General features: G+C 28.8%; 1 protein-coding gene across 1 annotated transcript in view; it reads left to right on the top strand.

Moving 5' to 3' along the window:
* Positions 1-451: 451 nt before the first annotated feature.
* LOC107444033 (sodium- and chloride-dependent GABA transporter 3) overlaps positions 452-23299 on the top strand; it is an 86679-nt gene continuing 63831 nt past the window's right edge. Inside the window, exon 1 of the mRNA XM_071180135.2 lies at positions 452-782. Coding sequence (XP_071036236.1) covers positions 584-782 — 199 coding nt within the window. The 5' untranslated portion in view covers positions 452-583. The remainder of the gene's footprint in view (positions 783-23299) is intronic.

The following is a 23299-nucleotide window of genomic DNA, read 5'->3' as shown; positions in this document are numbered from 1 at the left end:
ATCATGATTACAAGTAATTGATTACTGTAATCAAAATTGTAATCATGATTACAGCTGTAATCAAAATTTTTTGAAAGTTGTAATCACGATTACAAGTAATTGATTACTTGTAATCGTGATTACAAGTAATTGATTACTGTAATCAAAATTGTAATCATGATTACAGCTGTAATCAAAATTTTTTGAAAGTTGTAATCACGATTACAAGTAATTGATTACTTGTAATCGTGATTACAAGTAATTGATTACATAGCTGTAATTATCTGTAATCAATTACAGTTGTAATCGATTACTGTAATCAACGGCCAACTCTGATAAGCAATAGGAGAGAACAGCCTTAAGGTATGTTTTTCTGCTTAGCTCCGAGAAGAGGAAGAACAGGCTGCCCTTTTTTTTTCTTTTTGCTGCTAAAAATACAGCCGGTATCCGCTGGGTGGCGTTAGTGTGCTTTCCCCATTCCGCATCCGCTGATGCGAGCAGACGATCCATTTCTCTCACTGGAACAGGACGAACTGGAATAAAAGATTTTGAAGAATAGCTTGGCCTTTACTTTCTTTTCAAGGTAGAGGTTAATTGGTCAGTAATGACTTCAGCGGAGAGCAACGGTGCAATGAACAGGGTACCGACCAGCCCCCCTGGTTCACCCACAAAAGATGCCCCCAAATACAGGGAAAGAGAGCATTGGGGTAATAAGATCGAATTTGTTTTATCCTGCATGGGATTTTGCATCGGTCTCGGAAACGTATGGAGGTTCCCCTACCTTTGTTATAAAAATGGAGGAGGTAAGTACAATTGTTCTCCTTCCTCATGAAAGATTGTTGATAAATAATTCATTTATGATTTAATTTATAATGTTGATTAATTAATTTTTTGAAGCTTATAAATTTCATTCATAAAACTTAGAAGAAGAAAAAACATTACTCAGGTTGATTAAGAAAAAAAGGATATGCATCCGAATTTTAAAAAAATTTGATTATGTTTTGAAAAATACTCAAACTAAGGAATTAATTATATATTTATTATTTATTTATTTACTTATTTATTATTTATATATGTATTTTTTACTTATTTATGTACTATTTATTTATTTATTTTTAATCAAAATCTAGCAATCCGAATAAGAAAAAAAATTCTAAAAAAGTCACCAATTACATAAGTGCAAGAGTAAGGTAATAATAATTTTCGCTATCATACAATATGTAAATTTTGCACACATATTTTTTTAACGTTTCATTTATTTATTTTTTTAGGTGATAGGTATTTTTTTTTAAAAAGTTGGATTTACCTGTTCTTAGCAAACAGTAAAGTACAAAAAATAAAAACTTCTGATCAAAGGAGTCGACGTCGAAAAAATGACGCTTTCTTTTCTGAAATGATTCTATTTAGCAGATTTTAAATTTATGCTTCTGTATTTGGTATTTAATCTTTAAATATAATTTATTTAAATTAATTCAGTTATTTTGAAGAAAAAAATTTAATTATAAAAGTCATTCTTTACTTTAATTATTACGAAGTTTAATTTTACAATTAATAATTTCATTATGTACTAATACATTTATTTCGAAAATATGTAAAAAAATTATAAATGGGGGAAATCCATTTTTCGCTTTAATTATTAATAAACTATTTATAAACTATAATTATTAATAAGCTTTAATTATTAATAAGCTTTAATTATTAAAAACTTGATAATTAATAAACCATTCACCGACCCCGATATATGAATGCTTCGCAATAATTGTTGTTCCGTGGCATGAAACAGTTTTTTTCAACGAAATTTGAAATTATTCACCTAAAATATTTGTAGTGTAAAAAATTCTGTTTTTTTGTGCTCCCACTTCCCACGTCAAACATTAATTTCTTTAAAATAAAAGTTAATATTGAGTCAAATTTGATTGGTAGATAAGTATGGAATAGGATTATAATTCCTTTATGGTGATTCTCAGCGCCGGATTATCCATTAGGCCAGACTAGGCCATGGCCTGGGGCCCCCAATGATTAGGGGCCCCCTTAAAATGAATTTTTTGAAAATAAATTTTAAAAATTAAGAAAAATAATGATTTTTAAAAAAAAAACCAATTTCAAATACTGAAATACGATATTTTTTTACATAATGTTAATCATATTTATTTATTACTTATTAAAATTTAATTTATTATTATTTCTTTTAATTTTAAATTTGCTTTCTTAAATGAAAAGATATATAAATACTTTTATATTTGAATAAATAAAAAATATACGAGAAAGAAAAAATTATTCTAAGGGTCCCAAAAATTTGAATGGCTTAGGACTCCGCTTATGCTTAATCCGGCACTGGTGATTCTATTTAGATCTAACTGTTAATATAAATAATTTTGCTTGGTAATTATTTTTTTAAAAGCATTTAAACTAAAGTTATATTGCTGCAACAAACCAAAAAAAAAAAATTGATAATTCTGCGTTAACGAGTTTTTTATTAATCGAAAATAGCAGTCAGTGTTTTAGGTGAAAAATGTAGACATAAGATATGTCTGATATAAATTTTAACCTAGTGTAAAAAATAATTGATAACAGGATCTTTTCATGATATATATTGTTATTTTATCAAACATTCAAGTGATAGATTTTCTTTAACAGATTCTTTTTTGATGCTTTATCTCTTATATCCTATATAGATACTTATTTATATATTTTTCTGTTTCTTTTCTTTCTGAGTTTCATAGCGAAATTTATAGAAATGATAATCAGGATAGAAGAAAAAATCATTTTATTCTATCATTGCCTGTAATCAGTTGGTTCATCTGATAGTCTCCGTACGTTAAATTTTTTTTCTTCTTGAATCTCTGCATATTTTAACAGGGTAGTTTTCTTACAAGTATTTATGTATAGTATGAATGCATTTTATGCATATTGTTGGATATTAAATATTTTTAATCGTTCTAACTGTACTTTTTCTACTTACTTTCGTAATTTTAATTTTCTATGTCAAATAGATTTTGTTCTACAAATCAAAATGTAACGTAAATCAAACAAAAAAGTCAGAAAAAATTCGTAAAAAAGCACTTAAAATTGCAAATTTTTTTTTGAATAAATGTGGATTTCGAAAAAAAAAAAACTGTTGAGTGAAGTTTATTATTAAATATGGCTCTTTAAGCATGCCGAATTTCAACTCAGTAATTGTATTCATGCGATCTTTGCTACGTTAATTTTTGCGGTTTTCGCCATATTTAGCCATATTGCGTTTTTCGCCATCGTTTAAAGCGAGTTGCAAATTTTTTAAACACAACTGTAAAATTTCTTTATTCAAAAGTAATTCCATGCAAAACTTAAATTTTAGTAAATATTTATTACTATTTATTATTTTATTTAAAAATAATCGAAAAAATTTTGAATCGTAAGGTATGCAATGTTTTCACATTATTTTAAAGTATGTAAATTTATATGGCAAAATTCAAAAGCGGTCGAATAGCTACTGAGAAATTGAATTTTAAAGAAGTCGTATATTTAAAATTTAATTTCTCATGAACTATTTAACAGATTTCGCTCAAATTTTGTAATTTACCATGTAAATTTACATACTTTTAATTATGTAAGAAATTGTATACCTCTCATTTCAAAATTTTTTGGAATATTATTCAATGAAATAATAAATATTTACTAAAAAATATTTTTTACATGGAATTAATTATTTTTGGATAAACGAATTTTGTAATTGTGGAAATTTTTTTTTTCAATTCGCTTAAAAAGTTTTCGAGTTATGGTGATAAAAAATTAACATTAAGGGTCCAAACTTTGGATCACTCTCCTGATCAAACTATTATAACCATAATTCCCAGATTGCGGCTACCCCCTACTTTTTGGAGGGTGAGAAATCCGACTCCGTTGAAAAAAAAGGTACGCTTATTCAGAAAATGTAATATTTTATGTCTGATTTCGTAACTTAAAATATCGTCTGCACTATTTAATTAGTATTTTAGAGGTCAACTTTTCGAACCATTAAGAATGAGTCCTAGAACGTGAAGATCCGATCATTAGATTATAAGTTATTAAGGGTAGTCCGTTTTTTTTTTTGGCACACTGTACATATGATATATTCATTATCATTACATATTCTTTACTTTTTTATCATTTTCTTCCGCGGTTTTACTCAAAGATTTCTAAACGAGCAAACTTTTTATATTAATTGCTTAAATTTCTCTTACCTGAACCTTTCATTGTCTTCCTCAACCTAAATGCGATTAAGTTTAATCTCTTTGACAGTTAGATGAGTCTACTTTAAAGCATTGAAAGGTGCTGAATACACAGGGAGATTTTTAAAAAAATAGCTCTCATCTTCAGTCTAACAAATAACGGTGCACACGGAGTTTTAAAGCAAATGGTTTCAGATCTATATATTTCAAAGTCTTATTCTTTGGTTTTTTAATGATTGTTTATTTAAAATAATTATAAATTTCAGACTAAAAAAATTTAAAATTTCTTCTAAAATTGTGAGCATAATAGGAAGTTAGTAAGTTTAATAAAGGTTTCATTTGTATGTTCTTGGTCCGAAATTAAAACTTCATGTACAGGTGTTAAAAAGTTATACTTTTTCTTGATTCAGAACTAGACATCAAGTTTTTGTAAATTGAAGTAAAGGGAAGTTTTTTTTCTGATTCTTCAATTACATGTTAGTTCCCAAATGTTTAACTATTACTGAGTGTCTCAAGAAAAAAAAAGAAAGGAAAAAGAAACTAAGCGAGTCGTTTAAATTAGCATATGTGACCGAATTTAAATAGCATTTTTTTATACGTGACTGAAATTGTGCGAAAAATTGGCTCAATTTTGAACCTTCACATCGGTACTTTGAATCGTAATATGTCACAAAACTGTTTCCTTAAAAGGATGTTAAATTGAACATGCTCGACGTTACGGTTGACGCGCTCTAAAAAATCTAGCATTAGTGAAAAGACAGGTTACATTTATGTATGGAACAACTCGTGTGTTGTCCTCCTCGGGTTTGCTTAGGTTCCTTTAATGATATGCCTCCATCACAGTTTGACATAAATAAAATTTAATCTGACATCAAAATATTCCAAGGTAGAGGCCTTTCCCAACTTTTCATGCCAGAGGACCATATCAATAAATTCGAGAAACCCAGTTACTATTAGTCACAATCTGCAAGGCAATATTATGTAGTCAAAAATATTCATTATCAGGAGGGAGATTACAACAAACTATTACAATTCAAAAAAATAAAAAGTTGCTCATATTGCTAACGGAATGAATACCCTTTCAGATTTAAGTATGACCCTGTTTTTGCTTATTTAAAATATCAATATCACGCGAAAAACTTGTAACTACAATTTTTATAGAACCAACCGAATGCTGATTGACATAGTCAAATGTGTTCTTGTTTTAGATTTTGTGTTTTTTGACCGGAATTAGTCTGCTTAGGGTGTTATTATTTCTATCCAGAAAAAAAAAAATCATACAAATCAGATCATTTTGTAAGGATCAGCCCCAAATTTTACTCTGCTAGTTGTGCGAAATACATTACAACTATAGAGTTAATACAAATACAGAGCTTCAGCTTCGCACTAAATCCTGAAATATTTAAGGCGGAATTGAAAATACCTACTTTAAGGTACTGTAAATTTTTTTAAATCTAATTTCCAATCTTTGTTAGGCAACTGAGATTAAGCCCTTTGATGTTCATAAATTTCCTTTATTTTCTCTTGCCGATACCAGATTCCTTACCTATGGTTGCTGAGCAACAGACTTGTCTGAAAAGAACAGACTTGTCTAAGAAGAAGATCTGTAGATAGTTCTTTTGTTGATGATAATAAAAAAAAGCAAAATGGACTAATGATACCCTTCGCTGCAAAGCCAAATCGAAAAGGTAGTTCAATTACTAGATCTGTTGTTCCACATATAATTGCAACCAATGTTCTCTATTTCTCTGTCTACATAAAAAATTTTCCTATGGTTGCTAAGCAACGAATTTGTCTGAGAAGATATTTCGAGGCATTACAGCGTAGAAGGCAGCAGGAGTATTAAAATGTTTTATATCTCTATCGTGAGAAAAGATAGAAAACTCATCCCAATGCTCCATTATGTACCATACTCACGCACCTCTCGAGTCATAACATGAATATCGTATAATACATATGCTATTTCATTTTATAACCGTCGTTGTATAACCAGTCGACCTAATTTTTGGGTTTACAACTACTAATGTTCAACTCCGTAGCCTTGTAATTTTGAACCCAATCCAGAAAACAAGGGAATTCCGGGATCAAGCGTTGGGAGAAATTTGTCTTCGCGGAGGACTTTTTGATGGAACTAACCCGCATTTGCGTTACATGGAGAGGTAGATCGCGAGAACCTCCCACGGTTAGCCTGACGGCAAGGCGACTCTAACCCATGATCAGTCAGCCTACCACTGACTCAGCCTTTCATCCCTTTGGGTCGATAAATAAGTACCAAGCATGCTTGGGAACTAAACACTAGGGGTTTCACGTTCGGCTGACCACCTAACCGGAACATCTGCTCCTGCACCCCAGAGTTCAAGGTCAAGAAAACTGAGATGGACACAGTAGGCCTTCCCACTGAGTTTAGTTTAGTTTTTAGGAGGACTTTATTAAGCAACTAACCCACATTTGCTTTGCATGGAGGGGAGCACCACGTAAACCTCCCACAGTTAGCCTAACGTTAAGGGGACTCTAACCCATGATCAACACTGAGGATGTTTTTTCGTCAGCTCTGTGGTCGGTGCAAGCCGGATGCGGAATTCGTATCGACCAGCCATCTCTAGGATTCGAACCCAGTTCACCTCATTGTAAGTGGAACGCTCTATTCCCTTAGCCATCACGGCTCATGTTTATGCTATTGCTCGAAAAAGGCAAGCTCCGTCATCAATAATTGGTTTGATAATATGCGGCACCATAGCACTGTTTATGTTTCAAATTTCTACAGCCATTTCAGAAAGGATCAAAAATAAATGTTAATAGTTAATCTAAGTTTCTATTTCTACAAAAGTACAATATTATTCATGATAAACATTTAACGTTTAACTAACTATTTAACGCTACTTAAATTATTACTTGAGGCAACATAACAAAATGAATTTAAATAAATACTTAACGCTCAACAAATTTTTTTTAACTCTACTTAGCTTATTACTTAATATAACCTAACAAAGTGAATACTAACTATAGTGTTGTTTAGGGTGACACATAAGAGAAATATATACACATATTATATAACAGCTAAAAGGAATTTACTTAAATTTAAATTGTTGCGATATTGTTTCCATATTCTACCTTTATAGAATTAAAACTTTAAAATTTAGTTTAAAATATCTTCGTAAAACCTGTTGTTCTCTTAATAGTTTTTACTTTTGACCTCTTTTAGGACTCAATCCAAAAGCTGAGTTTTCCGTTGACGTTGAATCTTGAGTTTTCTATTTTTACAAATCTCCATTCATCAAAAAAATAAAAGAAGGAAATTTCACGTGAGATAATTCAGATTATGCAGTAAACGTTTTAAATGTGTCTATGTTTGGAGCATAAAGTTTGGCTAAGTAAGTTTGTTGGCATTTATCCATCAAAATGTGGACAGGCGATTCAAGAACTTGGCATAAAATTGCATCTAATCTTTTATGCCAAGATTGATGAGCAAAAATGATCTTGAATACTCGAAATCATGCCAAATCATAAAATAAACCTACGTATTAAAGCATCAAGGTCATATTTAACTGTTGAATGCTCTTGTTGCTGTATTTGTGGTACTGGTTGCATAGAAGTAGTGAATTTATATTTAAATAAGAGAAACAATTAAAAAAATTGAGCGCAATGTTTAAAAATAATATATTTGATCCTGGAAGTCATTTGATTACGTATCTATTTGGTACTAACTGCTTGAATATAATTAATTAAATATTAAATCGCACTCAAAATGCAGTCAATATCATTCCTCAGCTGATTGAAGCTAAAGAAGAAAAAAAAGACATTCTTCATGCCGACTTTTACGAGTATACACGTCATAACCAAAGCTCTAACAGTGTGCATATGACGTATATACTCGTAATGCAAAATTAAAAGCTAAGACTGATTATAAAAATTCGAAACTTTAATGAAGTATAATAAGAATATTATTTGACAATATGTTTTTTTTCACATGACCAATGCAAATGCTAAGTATTTAATATTGAGGGGCGAAGGGGGTACTCGCGGCTCGAAAAAATTATTGCATGACTTGGACGGCGAGCGTTCATTTGCGTAAACAATTAGAAGGTTCAGTACTGATTCTTTGCTCTAGAGTCTAGAGGACAGAGTTGTAGGCATTCTTCAATTAAGTACAAGAGTCTCAAGCTTTCAATTAAGAGCTCTCTCTTCATAGGTTTTGAAGCACGACTACCAATGTTCAATTCCGTAACCTTGTAATTTTGAACCTAATCAAGAAGACAAGGAAACTCCTGTATGAAGTAAGGTTAGTCTGGCCACGCAAGGGGCTCTAACCACAACCATGACAACTAACCTAACCCATGATCCGCCTACGACTGAGGATATTTTAAGTCAGTATTGTGGTCGGTGATAGTGCGGATTTTCTGTCGTCCAGCCATCGCTGGGATTAACTGATGTTTGTCAAATTTAGTACATCAATTTCGTACAATCAAAGGCAACTTTCGGCACATATTAATGAAAACAATTGTTTTTCTTTTCGCTCCTGGCCTCATTCTATTTTATTCTTCCTACTCCTGAAATTCTGAAAGAAAAGTAAAAATAATACAATGTTCTACTATTACTAAATTGTATGCAACTATTATATAGAACACGTTTCACATAACTTTTCCAAAAGAACTTATGGCTAATAACAGGAAGTATTAAAATCCAGCTGTCACACTTATACGAAAAGTTTCACAAACTTTAAACAAACTTATGCAATAAGTTCTGCCAATTTTAAAAGTTAGCTGAACCTTAAAATTTACCTGAATAAAAAGAACTTTTAGCAAATGTTCCACAACCATTAAGAAACATCTTTTCTCTTCCCCCAGTCTATTTTATTATGAAATTTTTAGGTGATGAGTCAAAACAACATGGAAGAATGAATTTATCTTCCCCTCCTCTCAGATCCTTTCATAATAATTGCTGCTATAAATAAGATGGGTATGTTGAACAATGTTGCGAAGAAAAAATAATAAATATTATTTCAGCTGAACTTATGCTTTATAAATATTTCAGAAGCCTGGAAAAATTTACGAGTGTTAAGTTTTATTATTATTGAAATATTTACAACTAATTAATTTTATAATTGAATTGCTTGGAGGCAATATAATAATAAATCGCCTTTTCTAACTGCGCAAAGGGACAATTTTAATTTCAAAAAAATACTACGATTTCATTGTAGGCTGTAATATGGTTCTGTGTATTGTGCTGTAATCAAGTGTAAATTAAACACGCAAAGTACCAATTTGGAAGCAATATTAAGAAACAGATTTCAAAACGTAACCTTTTAAAAAAGCTTTGCTTATACTTGTGTATATTATGCTTATTACTTGTGCTTATTTATATATCTATAAATAAGGAAGCTGTAAATTACCATCTATAACTATTTATACACTTTTGAGGGTTGTTATGAAAATTAATACATAAGTAGAACCAGAAAATTGAAATAGTCAGGTCGTTGCAGGTATTTAATTAATTACATTTCTAAATGCTATGAAGGTAAATAAAATTTATCTCGTTACATCGCTTCTATCGTCTAGCAAAAAGATGAAGGCTTGATAATAATAACCTTCAGAATAATAATGAAGGTAGCAGTGGTTGGAACATTTATTTTTCTAACGTGAATCCGCGTGAATTGTTAAATAAAACGCTCTTTCAATTACGCAATATCTTGATTTTTAAATTGCACTATTTATAAATCTGAAATCGCGTTTCGGAATGAATATCGTGATTCATATGTACGAGATTTACGAATCGTGATTCATATGTACGAGATTTACGATTCAAATTCACAGCCCCTCTTAAAAAAAAAATTTATGCTATATCTGCAGATCTTGTAAGAAATTTTAAAGTGAACAAAATACGTAAGTGAACAAATGATTAATAAAATTTAGAATATTATGAAAAAAAACTTGAAATGTTTCCCATTAAAATTTCTATGTTTTAATAACGTTTAAATTAAACATACATTAAAAATGTTTTTTTATTTAAAGTGAACAAAAATATTTTTTTTTATATTTTATTTACATTTAATTTGAGCCTAAATTAATATTTTATTAATAGATTGAGGAGCAAAAAAATAATTAAATATCAATTTTTATTTATCTAACAAATCTTAATTTTTTAATTTAAATTTTTTTTCCAAAAATTTTTTAAAAAAGATACTAATGAATAAAATTTAAAAACTCCAAAAAACGTGTAAACAAATTTTTTATGGAAGTAAAATCGCAATTAAAACGCAGTTTATTATTCTAACAAATAGAAACCATTTAGAAAACATTTTAAATTTTTAAAATGATCTCTTTTTGTAAGAAATATTTCGAATAACAAAAAACATGCTTTTGAAAAAACATTGAATACATTTTGAATGAACTAAAAGCAATTTTATTTCATCTTTAATATTTAGTATGAAATCGTTTTATCTTTTTACCAGGTCTATTAAAAACCAAAAACGCATTTTAAATTCCATCGATGCATTAAATGAGTCTATCTAAAGAATTTGCAAAAAAGCAAAAATGAATGTTTATGGAAATTTTTGAAAAAATATTCCCGGATATCTGAATTACGATATAAATATTCCTTTCTGAGACATTCATAGGTAATAAAAAAGAAGTTAACGCAATTTAAGATATCCCAAATGGAATAAACTTTTACATAATAAGCAAAGAAGAGAATGTAAGCATCATGCTTTTACTTTAGGGGAAAATGCGAAAAATATATCTATGACTACCATATTTTTTAGAAGAGGAATTTGTTTACTTTCGGAATAGTGGAATAAATTAATAAATTATTCCTTTCAACGGTGATGCACAAAAAAAAAAAAAAAAAAAAACATTCTGTGCGTAATATCGCTATTAAAAATGCATTTAAGACCAAATTATAATAATAGTTTGCATTTCCCCCATGTAACTTAACTATAAAACACAAACAAAAATTAATCATTTCTTTATATATTGAAATTTTTCTGCCATTTGAGAATTTTAGCATTGATTAGGATTTCCTGGTCTCGATAAGGCCAGCTGCTTAAATTAAGATTTTTATTCGACGTAGCATTGATTCAATGCATTCACTTTAAAAGATTTCAATAAAATTCAGAGAGTTTACCCTCAGCTTATACGACAAACTTTCTTCTTTCAGTAAAAACGTAGTGCCCGTAAATAAAACGAACTTCAGCAAAATTAGAACGACTGTTAGTTTATGCTGCCAGTTCATTGAGAAAAAGTCCAGTGCCCGTAATTGTAGTTTATGCTGCCAGTTCATTGAGAAAAAGTCCAGTGCCCGTAATTGTAACGAACTTTCAACTAGTAAACTTACTGTTAATTTACACGGCAGCGCTCTTCTTTTTTTATTTTATAACCGTCGTTGAACAGCCAACCCAAATTTTTGGGTTCACGACTACTAATGTTCAACCCATAGTCTTGTAATTTTGAACCCAATCCAGAAGACAAGGGAACTACTGGATCAAGTATATGGAGAAAGTTTGCCGACGTGGAGGACTTTTTAATGGAAGTAACCCGCATTTTGAGTTAAATGGAGAGGGAAACCACGAAAACCTCCCACGGTTAGCCTGACGGCAAGGGGACTTTAACCCTCGATTCGTCTACCACTGATGATATTTTACATCAGCACTGTGGTCGGTGTACAGAGTAAACACTGAAATGTTTGAAACTTTAGAATTATTTTTTAAATTTAGTTAAAGTTAAAAAAAACTTTCACGCTAATTAGTCAATTAAATTAAACATATAATTATAAAATATTAACTTTAGTTTTTCTTAAAACTTGAGTGTCCTTCCTCATAAAATGACAAAAAAGGGAAGTTTTCTTAGTTCATAATAGAGTTATTTTTGATAGCCATTTACACTAACTAATTGATAAATATTTATTGTAATAATTAACTTCGTTAAAATTATTGATATCAAAAACTTATTGAAGAAGATTAAAGAACAAAATGTAGGAAAAAAATAGAAATTGGAAAGAAATTTTTAAAAATAGTATTAGAAAATAGGAATTTTTAAATAAAGATGAAAATAAATGAAAATTTTCAAATTATTTCTTAGAATAATTTAGATCACCTTGGTTAGTGTAATCCAGTAAGCCGAACAGCTAATTTTTTTGTCATTTGTCTTTCATTATGCTTTTAATACACCCAATGGCAATTTTAAATCAAGATACAATTCTTAAAAATGAAACTTATCTAAAAAAAGCGTTTTTCCTCCTTTTAAATGTGAATTAACAGGAGGAGGAATTAAAATATTACTTAAGCATGTTTAAGCAATTTCAGTTTTCACTTTCCCCTGATTAAGCAAGTTTTTACGTAAGTGACTCGCGACCCCTTGTTTTTTGCTTTATCTTTGACTTTTACTGTTGTAATCTAATTTTAAGAATTTTAGAATTAATTTCAAACAAAATACGTTATTAAATTTAACGTATTTCAAAATTAAAATTTTAAATGAAGAATTTTTTTGTTACATTTTTATTGCATTACACTTATTCTCCTCTCTCTCTTGTCAGCACTGTGCTTACGCAATATTTTTACGTCTCCTAATATAGATATTTTTTAAAGATATTTTATAATATATTAAGAAGAAATTATTTTATTTTAAACAAGATTTAATAAATCTTTTCAGATTTAAGTACGAGTATATATTATCTAGGTATTAAATAATGAATTATTAATAGTGAAATCCAGTAATTGCATTTTGTAAAGTAAAGATTTAGAAAAAATGCGATTGCAATACTTTAATCAATTGCAACAACTGGGCATCTTTAAGGTAAGTAGGCTTAACTTATAGTGGGAGTCTGGCACGGAATTACCCGAAAGAAATCATAGTTTATTGACTAACCTCTAAACATGCAGAGCACGTGACTTGTTTTTTTTTTTTTTTTTTTTTTTTTTTTTTTTTTTTTTTTAAGATTTGAATATATTATTTAAACATTCAAATCACGTTCATGTGCACTTTCTTCCAACAAAAAAAAAAGAAGTTGAATTCCAGGGGGAATCCTATGTCATTAATCACGCAAGATATCGGCATTTATTCCTTTGATATATCCCGGTCCTATTATCTCTGAATAAATGACCCTGCATATCTTGACCTACTCAATCTTGCTGATTTATTCCATGGAAGATTTTTGTAGAAAATTTTTCTGATTTCGCTACTTTTAAAGAATGGGAAAATGCTTCGTTTATACGAATTCGTAAGGCGATAAAAGAACTCTTAAGATCGGAAATGGCATCAACAAAATCGAATAATACTTAGTATTGAGGTAAATAATGTTCTATGTGGAGTACGCAATGTACACTCTCTCTTACTTTCTGATGGTTCTTAATAATTGTAACAAAACGTGAAGTCTCGCATCACTCAGTACCTGAGGAGTCTACTTTTGGAGATAACGTTTAAATTTAGAGGAGACTGTTTTGAAAGAGACTTAATTGATATTAGAAATAATTTAATTCAAAATTATTCATTTTGATTTTTTTTAAAGTTTATTTATTTTTTAGGAAAAAAAAACAGATTTAAACTTTAAAAAAATTCTCTGATTTTAAAATAATATAAAGTCTCAAACACTAAAAATTAAAGAAAAATAATAAATCGTTATACTTTTTTTCTATTTTTTCACATAATTATTTATAATATAATTGCATTTATAATGTCATCATTATTTATAATGCTTATTATTTATAATATTAATGTTTCACACCTTCCGAAAACTCGAACAAAATCTAATTTCACCATTTTGTTAGTTTAGTTAAATCTAATTGCTTCATTAATTTTTCTCAAAAATCCCATGTATATTTTTTGGGGGTCTGACATTGGTTTCTAATGTGGTTTGTCCATTTATTTCTGTCTCAAAGCTAGTATAAAATATCTTCTAGAATTTTTCAACTTAGTATTCTAATTTGATCAAACTTCTATGAAGCAAAATATTACCTAATTTTACAATAAATTTTATTTGTTTGTCTCATAAAATTTAACATATTTTTTTAGCATACTATACATTTCTTTTTGTGCATTTTTCTCATAATAATTATAAGCAAGTACTTTGAAGTTAAAAATCAAAGCAGAGCACTCTTTCAAATTAATTTCTTAGTTTAAAGAAAGCTATAAGATATGGAAAACTTTGATGATTTTTTTCCAAAAGCAAAAAGTTATTTAATTTTCATTTTAAGGAAAATACGACAGCTATTTTCATCCATTCGGTTACATTTGTGAATGATGTTGATGCATGTTTTATTTCCAAAAAGTTATCACAGTTCAAAATATTTTTTTCTTTTACTTTTAAATTTAAAAATAATTTTAATTAAGCTGGTTTTGATGCAAATCTCAATATTTTTATGTCTAAAACATAATAAAAAAGAACTATAGAACCTTTCTTTAGTTTCGAGTTGAGCTGTATTTCTTTATAAAAACGAACTGAAAACTAATTAGTTTAAAATTCCACTCACCAATTATTATCATTATTTTTAATAAAAATTAAATGTGAAAAGCTTGTCAGAAGATAAAAAATAAACGAAGGCAAGGAATCAGGGAAATGAAGTTTCTAGTTTTTAATGAGATTTGCTCAACACAGTTTAAAACATCCAGCATTCTTAAAATCAAACATCTTAACTGATAAATAACAATTTAAAAGTTTATTGAAAGAACATATTACGTAACAATTTGAAAGCACTAAATTTTCTTGGTGTAAGAATATGCTGTGTAGCTTGCTGTAATAACAGATTAGTTTTTTTTTCTTTGTCAAATCTTACGAAGCAATTTGAATGAAAGATACGTGTTTTGAAAACAACTTATTCTTTGTGTTTTTGTGCATTCAAAAGTCTAGTTTATAAATTCACAACGAATCATTTTGTTCATTTGGCTGTTTTTCGAATTTTCATTGCCATATTAAGTAATGTTTTTAAAGAATGGTATGCTATTTTTATGAGTATTTTGAGTTAGTTGCAATTATTCATGACATGTTATGCTTTGTCCATTCAAAGACTGCTTCTTACACGCTAATGGTGAAAATTTTGCGAAATTTAGTGCAAAATAAACGATCAAAAGTTATGAAAAATAAAAAGCTTTGTGATCTAATATTTTAATATTTTAAAAAAATACTCCCCCATTATATTATTTGGTCTCATAAAAATTTGAAAAAAACTGAGGATTTTTAATTGCTATTAATGATGATTATTATCAGTGTGAAATAGCTGATTTTTTTTAAGAAAAAGTGTCTTATGCAATCATTAAAACACATAAGCAAGTTTCCAATTTTTTTAAGTTGCGTCACCTTACGATAATTAAATGTAATATTTGCTTCTTATTCAAGGTTTTACCACGGATCTAATATTTATTACAGCATACACGTAATGTACGTTTTATGCACGGAAGACTAAAAACAAGGAGAAGGATTTGAAGAAATTTTCTAAGGAAAGGCCAAGACCCACCGTGGGCTGTTGTGACAAAGATGATGATGAAAATTAAACCTTTACTTAAAGTATAAGGTACTCAAAACTGGATATATTTTCTTTGTTATATTTTTTTTGGCGGAACAGCTTTGAGGAACATCATTATCATGCTCTTCTACAAATCTCTTCCATCATTTTGTTTTTTATTTAATTTTAATTTTCGGGTATTTCCTAATCATGTCTCGAATTTTAATCCTAGTTTAAACCAGGACGTCTGAAAAACGCAGTTTTCTTCTTATATATATCCAATCTAATGCATCTTCTCCATTCCAAACAAGTATCTTTCTCCAAAGCATCGTTCTGCGTGCGTTTCCATGGAAACATCAGCTGCCACGCATCCTCGCCTGCCTCTACTCTCTACCGATCGAATCCTGCATTAGGTCACTAGAGAAAATATTGATCCTAGTGGATCTATTATTGTCGTATCTAGCTCGCATTGACCCGATTCCAAACAACGAATGACTCTTGAAATGATTCAATGGAGGGTAGCTGACATATGACTTTTAAGAAGATTATCGGACTCGAGAACCAAGATTTCTTTTACACGAGGAAAGAAAACGAACGGTTTTTTTTTTAAACGTTTGTTGTTGATATTGAGATGAAAGAAATAATTACGATTAAATAAACCTAATTGGCCGTTCGCAAATAAGCTTTTTTTTAGAGTTGTTTTTCAACTACGTTAAGTTGTATATTCGTCTCGATTAGACAAAAAGGGGAGCATTATAATGTAATTTCTAAAAAGGACAACAACAAAAAAAAAAAATACTTATTAAACTGAAAAACAAAAATAAAGGAACTATTTATGTTATAAAAATTTAAATTCATATTTAATTTCATTTTAGGTAAATTTATGTCGAAATTATTATTAATATTTTGTTCGTTTAAATTTATTGTTTCTGACAAAACAATCTTATATTTTCTTAAATATAGAAAACATTTAAATGACCTAAGACGTTTATAATTAAAATTGATTATAAAATCACATTATAATCTTAACGAAGCACTTTACTTTAGTCAAATATATATCGAATAAATATTTAATTCTAAAAATAATAGTAATATAGTGAAATTAATAGTAATATAGTGAATTAAGTTTATGTGTGTGCGCAATCGTTGTATAGTTACACCGTTTGACTGGATGTTAGGATGCCACTGAAAACATAAAAAACAATTTGAATAGTTTTTGTTTTAGTTTTGATTAATTATATTTCAAATTTTTTTTTTTAATTCCGGTGATAAAAATCGAGGTTTAAATCTTCGATTTGAAGCGTCGTTTGATTTAAAGCACCGTCCCCCTTATAATGAGCAGTTTTGTTTGTGTTCTGGATTATTTCTTCAGTGGGTAAAGGGTCCAAGGTGAGATAGGAGAATAAATGAAAAGCTTAGGTATTCAAGAGGAAGAAATCGAGCCAAAGGTTTTTCATTTGTTCCCATTCGAAAAGGTTAGGTAAATGACGTTTTATTTGGCACTTAACACGGAATAAGTATATCAAGGTATAAACTACTATTTAACATTCAAATTTTATTTATTTAATTTCTCTTGATTTATTGAGTATTTCATTATTTTTAAATGAATAAACAGTTCTGTAAAATGTCAACTTTAAATTATGAGAATAATATATAGGCAAATGGCGTTTTATTTAACACTAAACAGGAAAAAAAAATATATCAAAGGTATAAATAACTGTTTAACATTCCGAAATATTTTTTGTTTAAATTTCTCTTGATTTGAAAAGCATCTGATTATTTTAGAATTTGAAAACAGCTCTGCAAAAAGCTACCAAGTTATGAAAGTAATGTATTATATGTAAGCAAATAACAGTCACCAACAGACTTGTTAACCAATCAGTCCTAGACCGAAGAGTTTTGCATGGGAAACTCGTGGCCATTTATGCTAACAAGACATCAAGAAATACATTGCAAGGCTTAAAACATATACAATCACCCCCCCCCTTTTTTTTTAAATTATTCATCAGAGCTAAAATCCATCAGAAGATATCCTTTACTATTTGGGAATGTAAGTCACTGTTTAATTTGTACGATTTGCCTAAGTAATTAGAGAATATAATCTCGCCTAGTTTCAATAAAGTTACACAGTTTGTAAACAGACGTCGCCGCCAATTGATAAGCAGCATTAACAGAAACGTGTAACTAAACACACAATTCTTTTTTTTTTTTTTTTTTTTTTTTTTTTTTTTTGAGCTACGTTCTGAAATGACGAGTCGAAGATTAACTTTGTTTATCTTTTATTCAAAAATAATAAATTGGATTATCATATTGTGTTGTGGTGACATTCTAAAAAATAATTTAAGGCTACTTATTTCGACAATTTGAACTCTTTTTTTATGTTCGTCTGAAAGATAGTTTGCTTAATGATTTTAATATGATTATGAGGGTTTTTTGATACTCCACTATAACTCATGCTCTAGGAAATTTTAACATTAAGGTTGCATACATTTTTATATCATGTTATGAGGAAACATATAACAACATTTTTAAACATTTTTATACACATTGTTTGTAAACATTTTATATCATGTTATGAGGAAAATATTCAATCTAGCTCAAATTGTTACTTTAAAGGTTGTCTCAAAAATGACCGACAATTGGAAAAATCAATGTAAGTGATACAATGAAACAAGATAACTCTAAGTTTCCCCATGCTCTGCTTTAAAAACCAAATATTCAATCTGGCCACTTTACGAAATTAATTACAAAGTTCGTCAACAGGTGGGTCTGCTAAATCGATTATCCAAGTTTATGATAGTTTATGATATCAATTATCCAAGTAAGTTAAATGAGTTCTAAATATATTCGAAAATATTCTCATGGAAATTTATGATTAAATTCCTCAGTAAAAATTCACTTTTAGAAAATTTAGTTCCTATTAAAAAAAATAACGAAAAAAAATTTTTATTGAAAAGAAAAATACTTGGGAGGAAAAATAACCTGACAAATAAAATTAGAAATGACGATTTCTTTTTTAACACGTCTGGTTTTAAAAGTTTAAGTTCACAGTTTCACGAAAATTTTTTTATATTCTGTGCAATTTAATTCTTTGTCTAGACGAGAATTTTTCTTCCTGATTAACTTGGAGAAAATATCTTACTGAAACGTACCATACTTAAATTTTCTCTCTTTTTTTTTAGCAAATTCTTTTGTTCTATTCAATTCAATCTTTTTGAACAGAAAATTAAACTATATATCTTAACATAATTAAGTAATTGATTGGAAAAAAGCTATTGTTTCGCATGAATGAAGACTTTCTTTTCAATAATAATAATTGACAGCTTTTCATTTGCGAAAAAATTCAATATTTCTACATCTCCTTAGATTTTGTCATCTCCAGGTAAACACAGGTTCTCAGAATTTAAGGTGCCTTAGTGATCTTTGCTTTTTTACTGCACTCTTACATCATTAATTTACCTAGAATACATACCACAACTTACTTTTGGCGCAGTGTAGCCGATGCAGATTCTTGAGCAATTTCATATATTCTAAATTTTACTCAACTCCAAAATTTCTCACAAACCAGTTTATTTTAAAAACTAGTTTGCAAGAAATTCTGTGTTGTTTATTTTCTAAACTCGTTTATTTTTTTAGAAAAATTTTCAGAATAGATAAAAAATAAGTACGAAAACTCCCGTTTAGTGTAATGTGTTTGCTTAAGAACTTGTAATGTTTTTGTAAAAATCCGAGTTCATGGTGGAAAAAAAAATTTAACTTCGAAATAAATTAATCAAACGTTTGAGTCAATTTTGATGCAAATCGGATAAATTCTGCAATATTATATGATTAAGCTGTATTCCAGTAAGAAACCTCTACATGTTAAATATTAGTAATTATTATTTGTATTTCTATACAATCAAAACTAAATATTTATTTTTTGTTCCAAAATGAAAAAAAAATTATGGGTTTTAGGAGAAAATAAAATTATAATCTAAGAAAACGATAGAAAGGTTCTAAATTTGTCAAGGAGGTTGAAGAATAATAGAGGGTGTGTCACAATTCTCTACGGGATTTAGAAATCTTTTAACAAACAAAATATTACCTACACATCAACGAATTTTACTTTACCTGATGAAATCTTTTTACAAATGTCCAATATCTGAACCTTTGATGACGCGGCAGACTTCTGGTCTAAAGTTAATTTGCAGTCATTGGCGTTGTTTCCCTCGATATGCTGCAAATTTGGTTAATGCCACAATTACAAGAAGATTCGATGTCGTTCATTTGTTAACAGGATTTTTAAAAAAATTAATCCTCTCCCCATTATATGGAAGACGTTTGAGATTTTCTAAAACACAAGCTTTCTGTCCGTTTGGACGACATTGATCGGCTTATTCCACGGCCATCGCGCTCCCCGGACTTAACTACCTATGATTTTTTATGGGGTTACAGCAAATATTATGTGTTTGGGCTGCCTGTACCACGTAATATATCAGAATTATGACGTAGGATCACAACCACATTAGCTACCATTGATTATAATATGTTGCAGCGAGTGTGGGCAAGAGTTTAACTTCAGACTTGAAGTCTGCCGCTTCACTTAAGGTTCACATTCTGGAAGAAAACTAAAGTTTCTTTATCAGGTTAAATAAAATAAAAATTGGTATTACTTTGGTAAAACTTTGTTTATTATAAGCTTTCCAAATTCTGATGGGAAAATGTGACACATCCTGTAGTAATGAAAGCAGAGATTGAAGCTTGTTTTGAAACTAAATTATTCACATAAGTTTATATGCATATTAAAATACGCAAAACTTTAATTAAACTGTATTAAAATAATAAAATTTTCTTTTACAATATATTTTTTTATATTTTCTAGTAATCTTAAATAAAGCCTCAGTGAACAAATAAATTTTCATTAGTCGACAGTAGTTTTTTGTTAAATAATATCGCCAATGATCTGCGTAAGATATTGTAACTCCTTGTTAGTTTATTAACCTTTATTAAACCTGTCTTGTTTCTGATAAGCATTTTTTTTTGTTATTATTTTGCTAACTGAATGATATGTGATATGTAAGCAATCAACAGTTGACATGCTTTCCGTTTTTGAAATTACGCCAGATAAAAATATATTAATAGCTCTTCAAAATACAAAATGTGTCAGATCCGTATACTGCACCAACCAGATAATAAATAGTCTTTCTTTCACTTATTCCTCCTATTCTTAAATGTACATAAAGGAAAAAGTTCACTTGTTTTTCAGTCTAAACTCAGAATCTCGATAAATAACGAGATGAAGAATTATATATTTTAATTATAAAAATATTAATTTTGGCGGGAAAAATTGTGCCCTCAAAAATATTGGTTCAAAATTGAACTTCTTTAATAATCGAGTGAGAATTTTCTGCAGTTTTAATAAGGAGTTAATTTAAACCCTATATTTGTTCGGATTGAACCATAGCATAGTGTAATCAAGTTTAATTACGTTATGTGATAGCATAGTGTCATTTAGTAACATAGTGTAGTTTAATTACACTATGTGCTTTGTGATAACATAGTGCAACGCAGTACCATACATTGAGACAAAAAGTATGGTCAAAACTGCCAGAAAATAATAAAAATTTACTTTCTGTCTCTAAAAAAACACCAAAAAACTCTGGTCATTTTTAACGAAGCGTTTCGGTAAGGATTAAAATTAACCATTAAATATGGTTTTATTGTATGTAAAGAAGATTTATAAATGTGGTAAATTTGGTAATTTTATCATTCTTTAGAGCATGACATAAAAACCATTTATGTGGTTAAATTTACTTTTCAGCTTTTTATTTTTAACTAAATGTGTGGTAATAAGAAATTTTTCTGTAAACCGTTACTCGAAAAATTACGGAGCGATGAATGATTTAAATACCGTATATTCTGGTTATTAATCAGACTAATATTAAAAAAAACCCAGACTCTGGTTTATTAACCATTACCATACAGTACGGTAATTTTATCAGAATTTTTTGACATCGTGTGTAAAGGTTTCAGCAAATTTTAACATTATGATGGTTCAACACTTAAAATTAATAGGCTATTTATGTTAAAGATTAAATTTAGCAAGAAAAAAAAACTCACAGATAAATTGTTTCCACGATTTTCTTATCCAATAAAAAAGAGCAAATTTACGACAAATTACATTTCATTACCGGAACATATGGTGTTAATTTTAGTCATATTTTTGTCCAAATTGAACCATCATATCGCGTAATCAAGCTAAAAAGCGCGATAATAGTACAATTTAGAGCAAAATTAATTTTGCGGTGTTCTTAACTTTTAAATGATCAACATATTTCTAACAGTTTACGTAGTATAATGCGTTGAAAATAAAATGTCTATTCATTTAAACGATAATGATATTTATTTATAAATAAAGTGTTTAACCGGAGATAGGGTGCGTAGTGTTTTTAAAAAGTGATTAAAGGTGCTTATTTCGATTTTCGTTTTAAAAAGCCCTTAAAGGTGCTTTTTTTCATTGGGTGTTTTTAAAAAGTGCTTAATTTTCCCTTTTTCACAATGAGATTTTTCCTTTACTATGTTGATTTTCTCTTCGAATTATGTAAAAAGACACAGTTCACATCTATTCAACGTTTTCATAATTAATTCAACCTCAATCTATTTCGGCATATAGTCAGTCCGTAGCGTATGAAAACGCCTTTCATTTTACATGATTCAAATTTCATGATATTTGACAATTGTCAAAAACAATGCCAAAAGTTTTTTTTTGTTGACATGACGGTTAAAACAAGATAAAATCGTCGATTGTCAAAAACTTTTCAACCCTGTCTAATTATGATATTTTTTTAAGTGCTTACAAATATTTTTTGAGTACTTGAAAAGTGCTTAAAAGATGCTTATTTTTGTTGAATAATTTGGCTACGCACCCTGTGGAGATTACATTAAGCAATTGTTTTAAAAAACAATGAAATAAAAATTGTGTGCTAAATAAATGTTATTTTTGGCTTGAAAAATATTTTCTATACAATTTACGACACCTAAGTAAATTAAGCGGTTATAACATAAATAAATTGTGACGTTAACGTGAATAAATCGTGACGTTTAGAAAATATTTCAATATGCAAATAACTGCCAATAATTTTTTTATTACAATTTTAACTTTTATTTATTGTTTTGAACGATATCTTCTTTTATCACACAAAAAATCTAAGATAATTTTCTTCCAGAGGAGAAAATGTAGAAATCTTATTAAAAGTGAGTTTATAATAATATTTATGATTCAACTGACATCAATAAATCGTGACAGTAAGCTTAAAAATCGTTTTAGTATAAATGCGAAAGGCTAATAAGGATGTGGCGATTGGGTCGGAAAAATAATGTGAGCCAACAGGATGATAATTTGAAAGTATTTCATTTGACCATCTGAAAGATTCACGGAAGAGAGATAGACAAATCAAAAAGGAAATAACTTGGAACAATATTTTTATTTTTTAGAACAAAATTATGAACAAATTGTTATTGATAATTTGCAATCTAAATAGATGAACATTCGCTTATGATTTTTTGATTCTATTTTTACCTTCTTGTGCTTAATGTAATACATTTCATTTTTCTTTTTCGTTTGGTTTATAACTATTTTTTGAAATTGTGTTTTTATTTGTCACGCTTTGACATGACTTTTACTACTCGATGTTTCAATTAATAAGCCTATAAAATACAGAAT

This window comes from Parasteatoda tepidariorum, chromosome 1, assembly GCF_982258835.1.
Source record: "Parasteatoda tepidariorum strain Cologne lab strain chromosome 1, Ptep-v5.0, whole genome shotgun sequence".
NCBI lineage: Eukaryota > Metazoa > Arthropoda > Arachnida > Araneae > Theridiidae > Parasteatoda > Parasteatoda tepidariorum.
The sequence above is the reverse complement of the archived record's forward strand: the minus strand, read 5'-3'. Positions and strand labels throughout refer to the sequence as shown.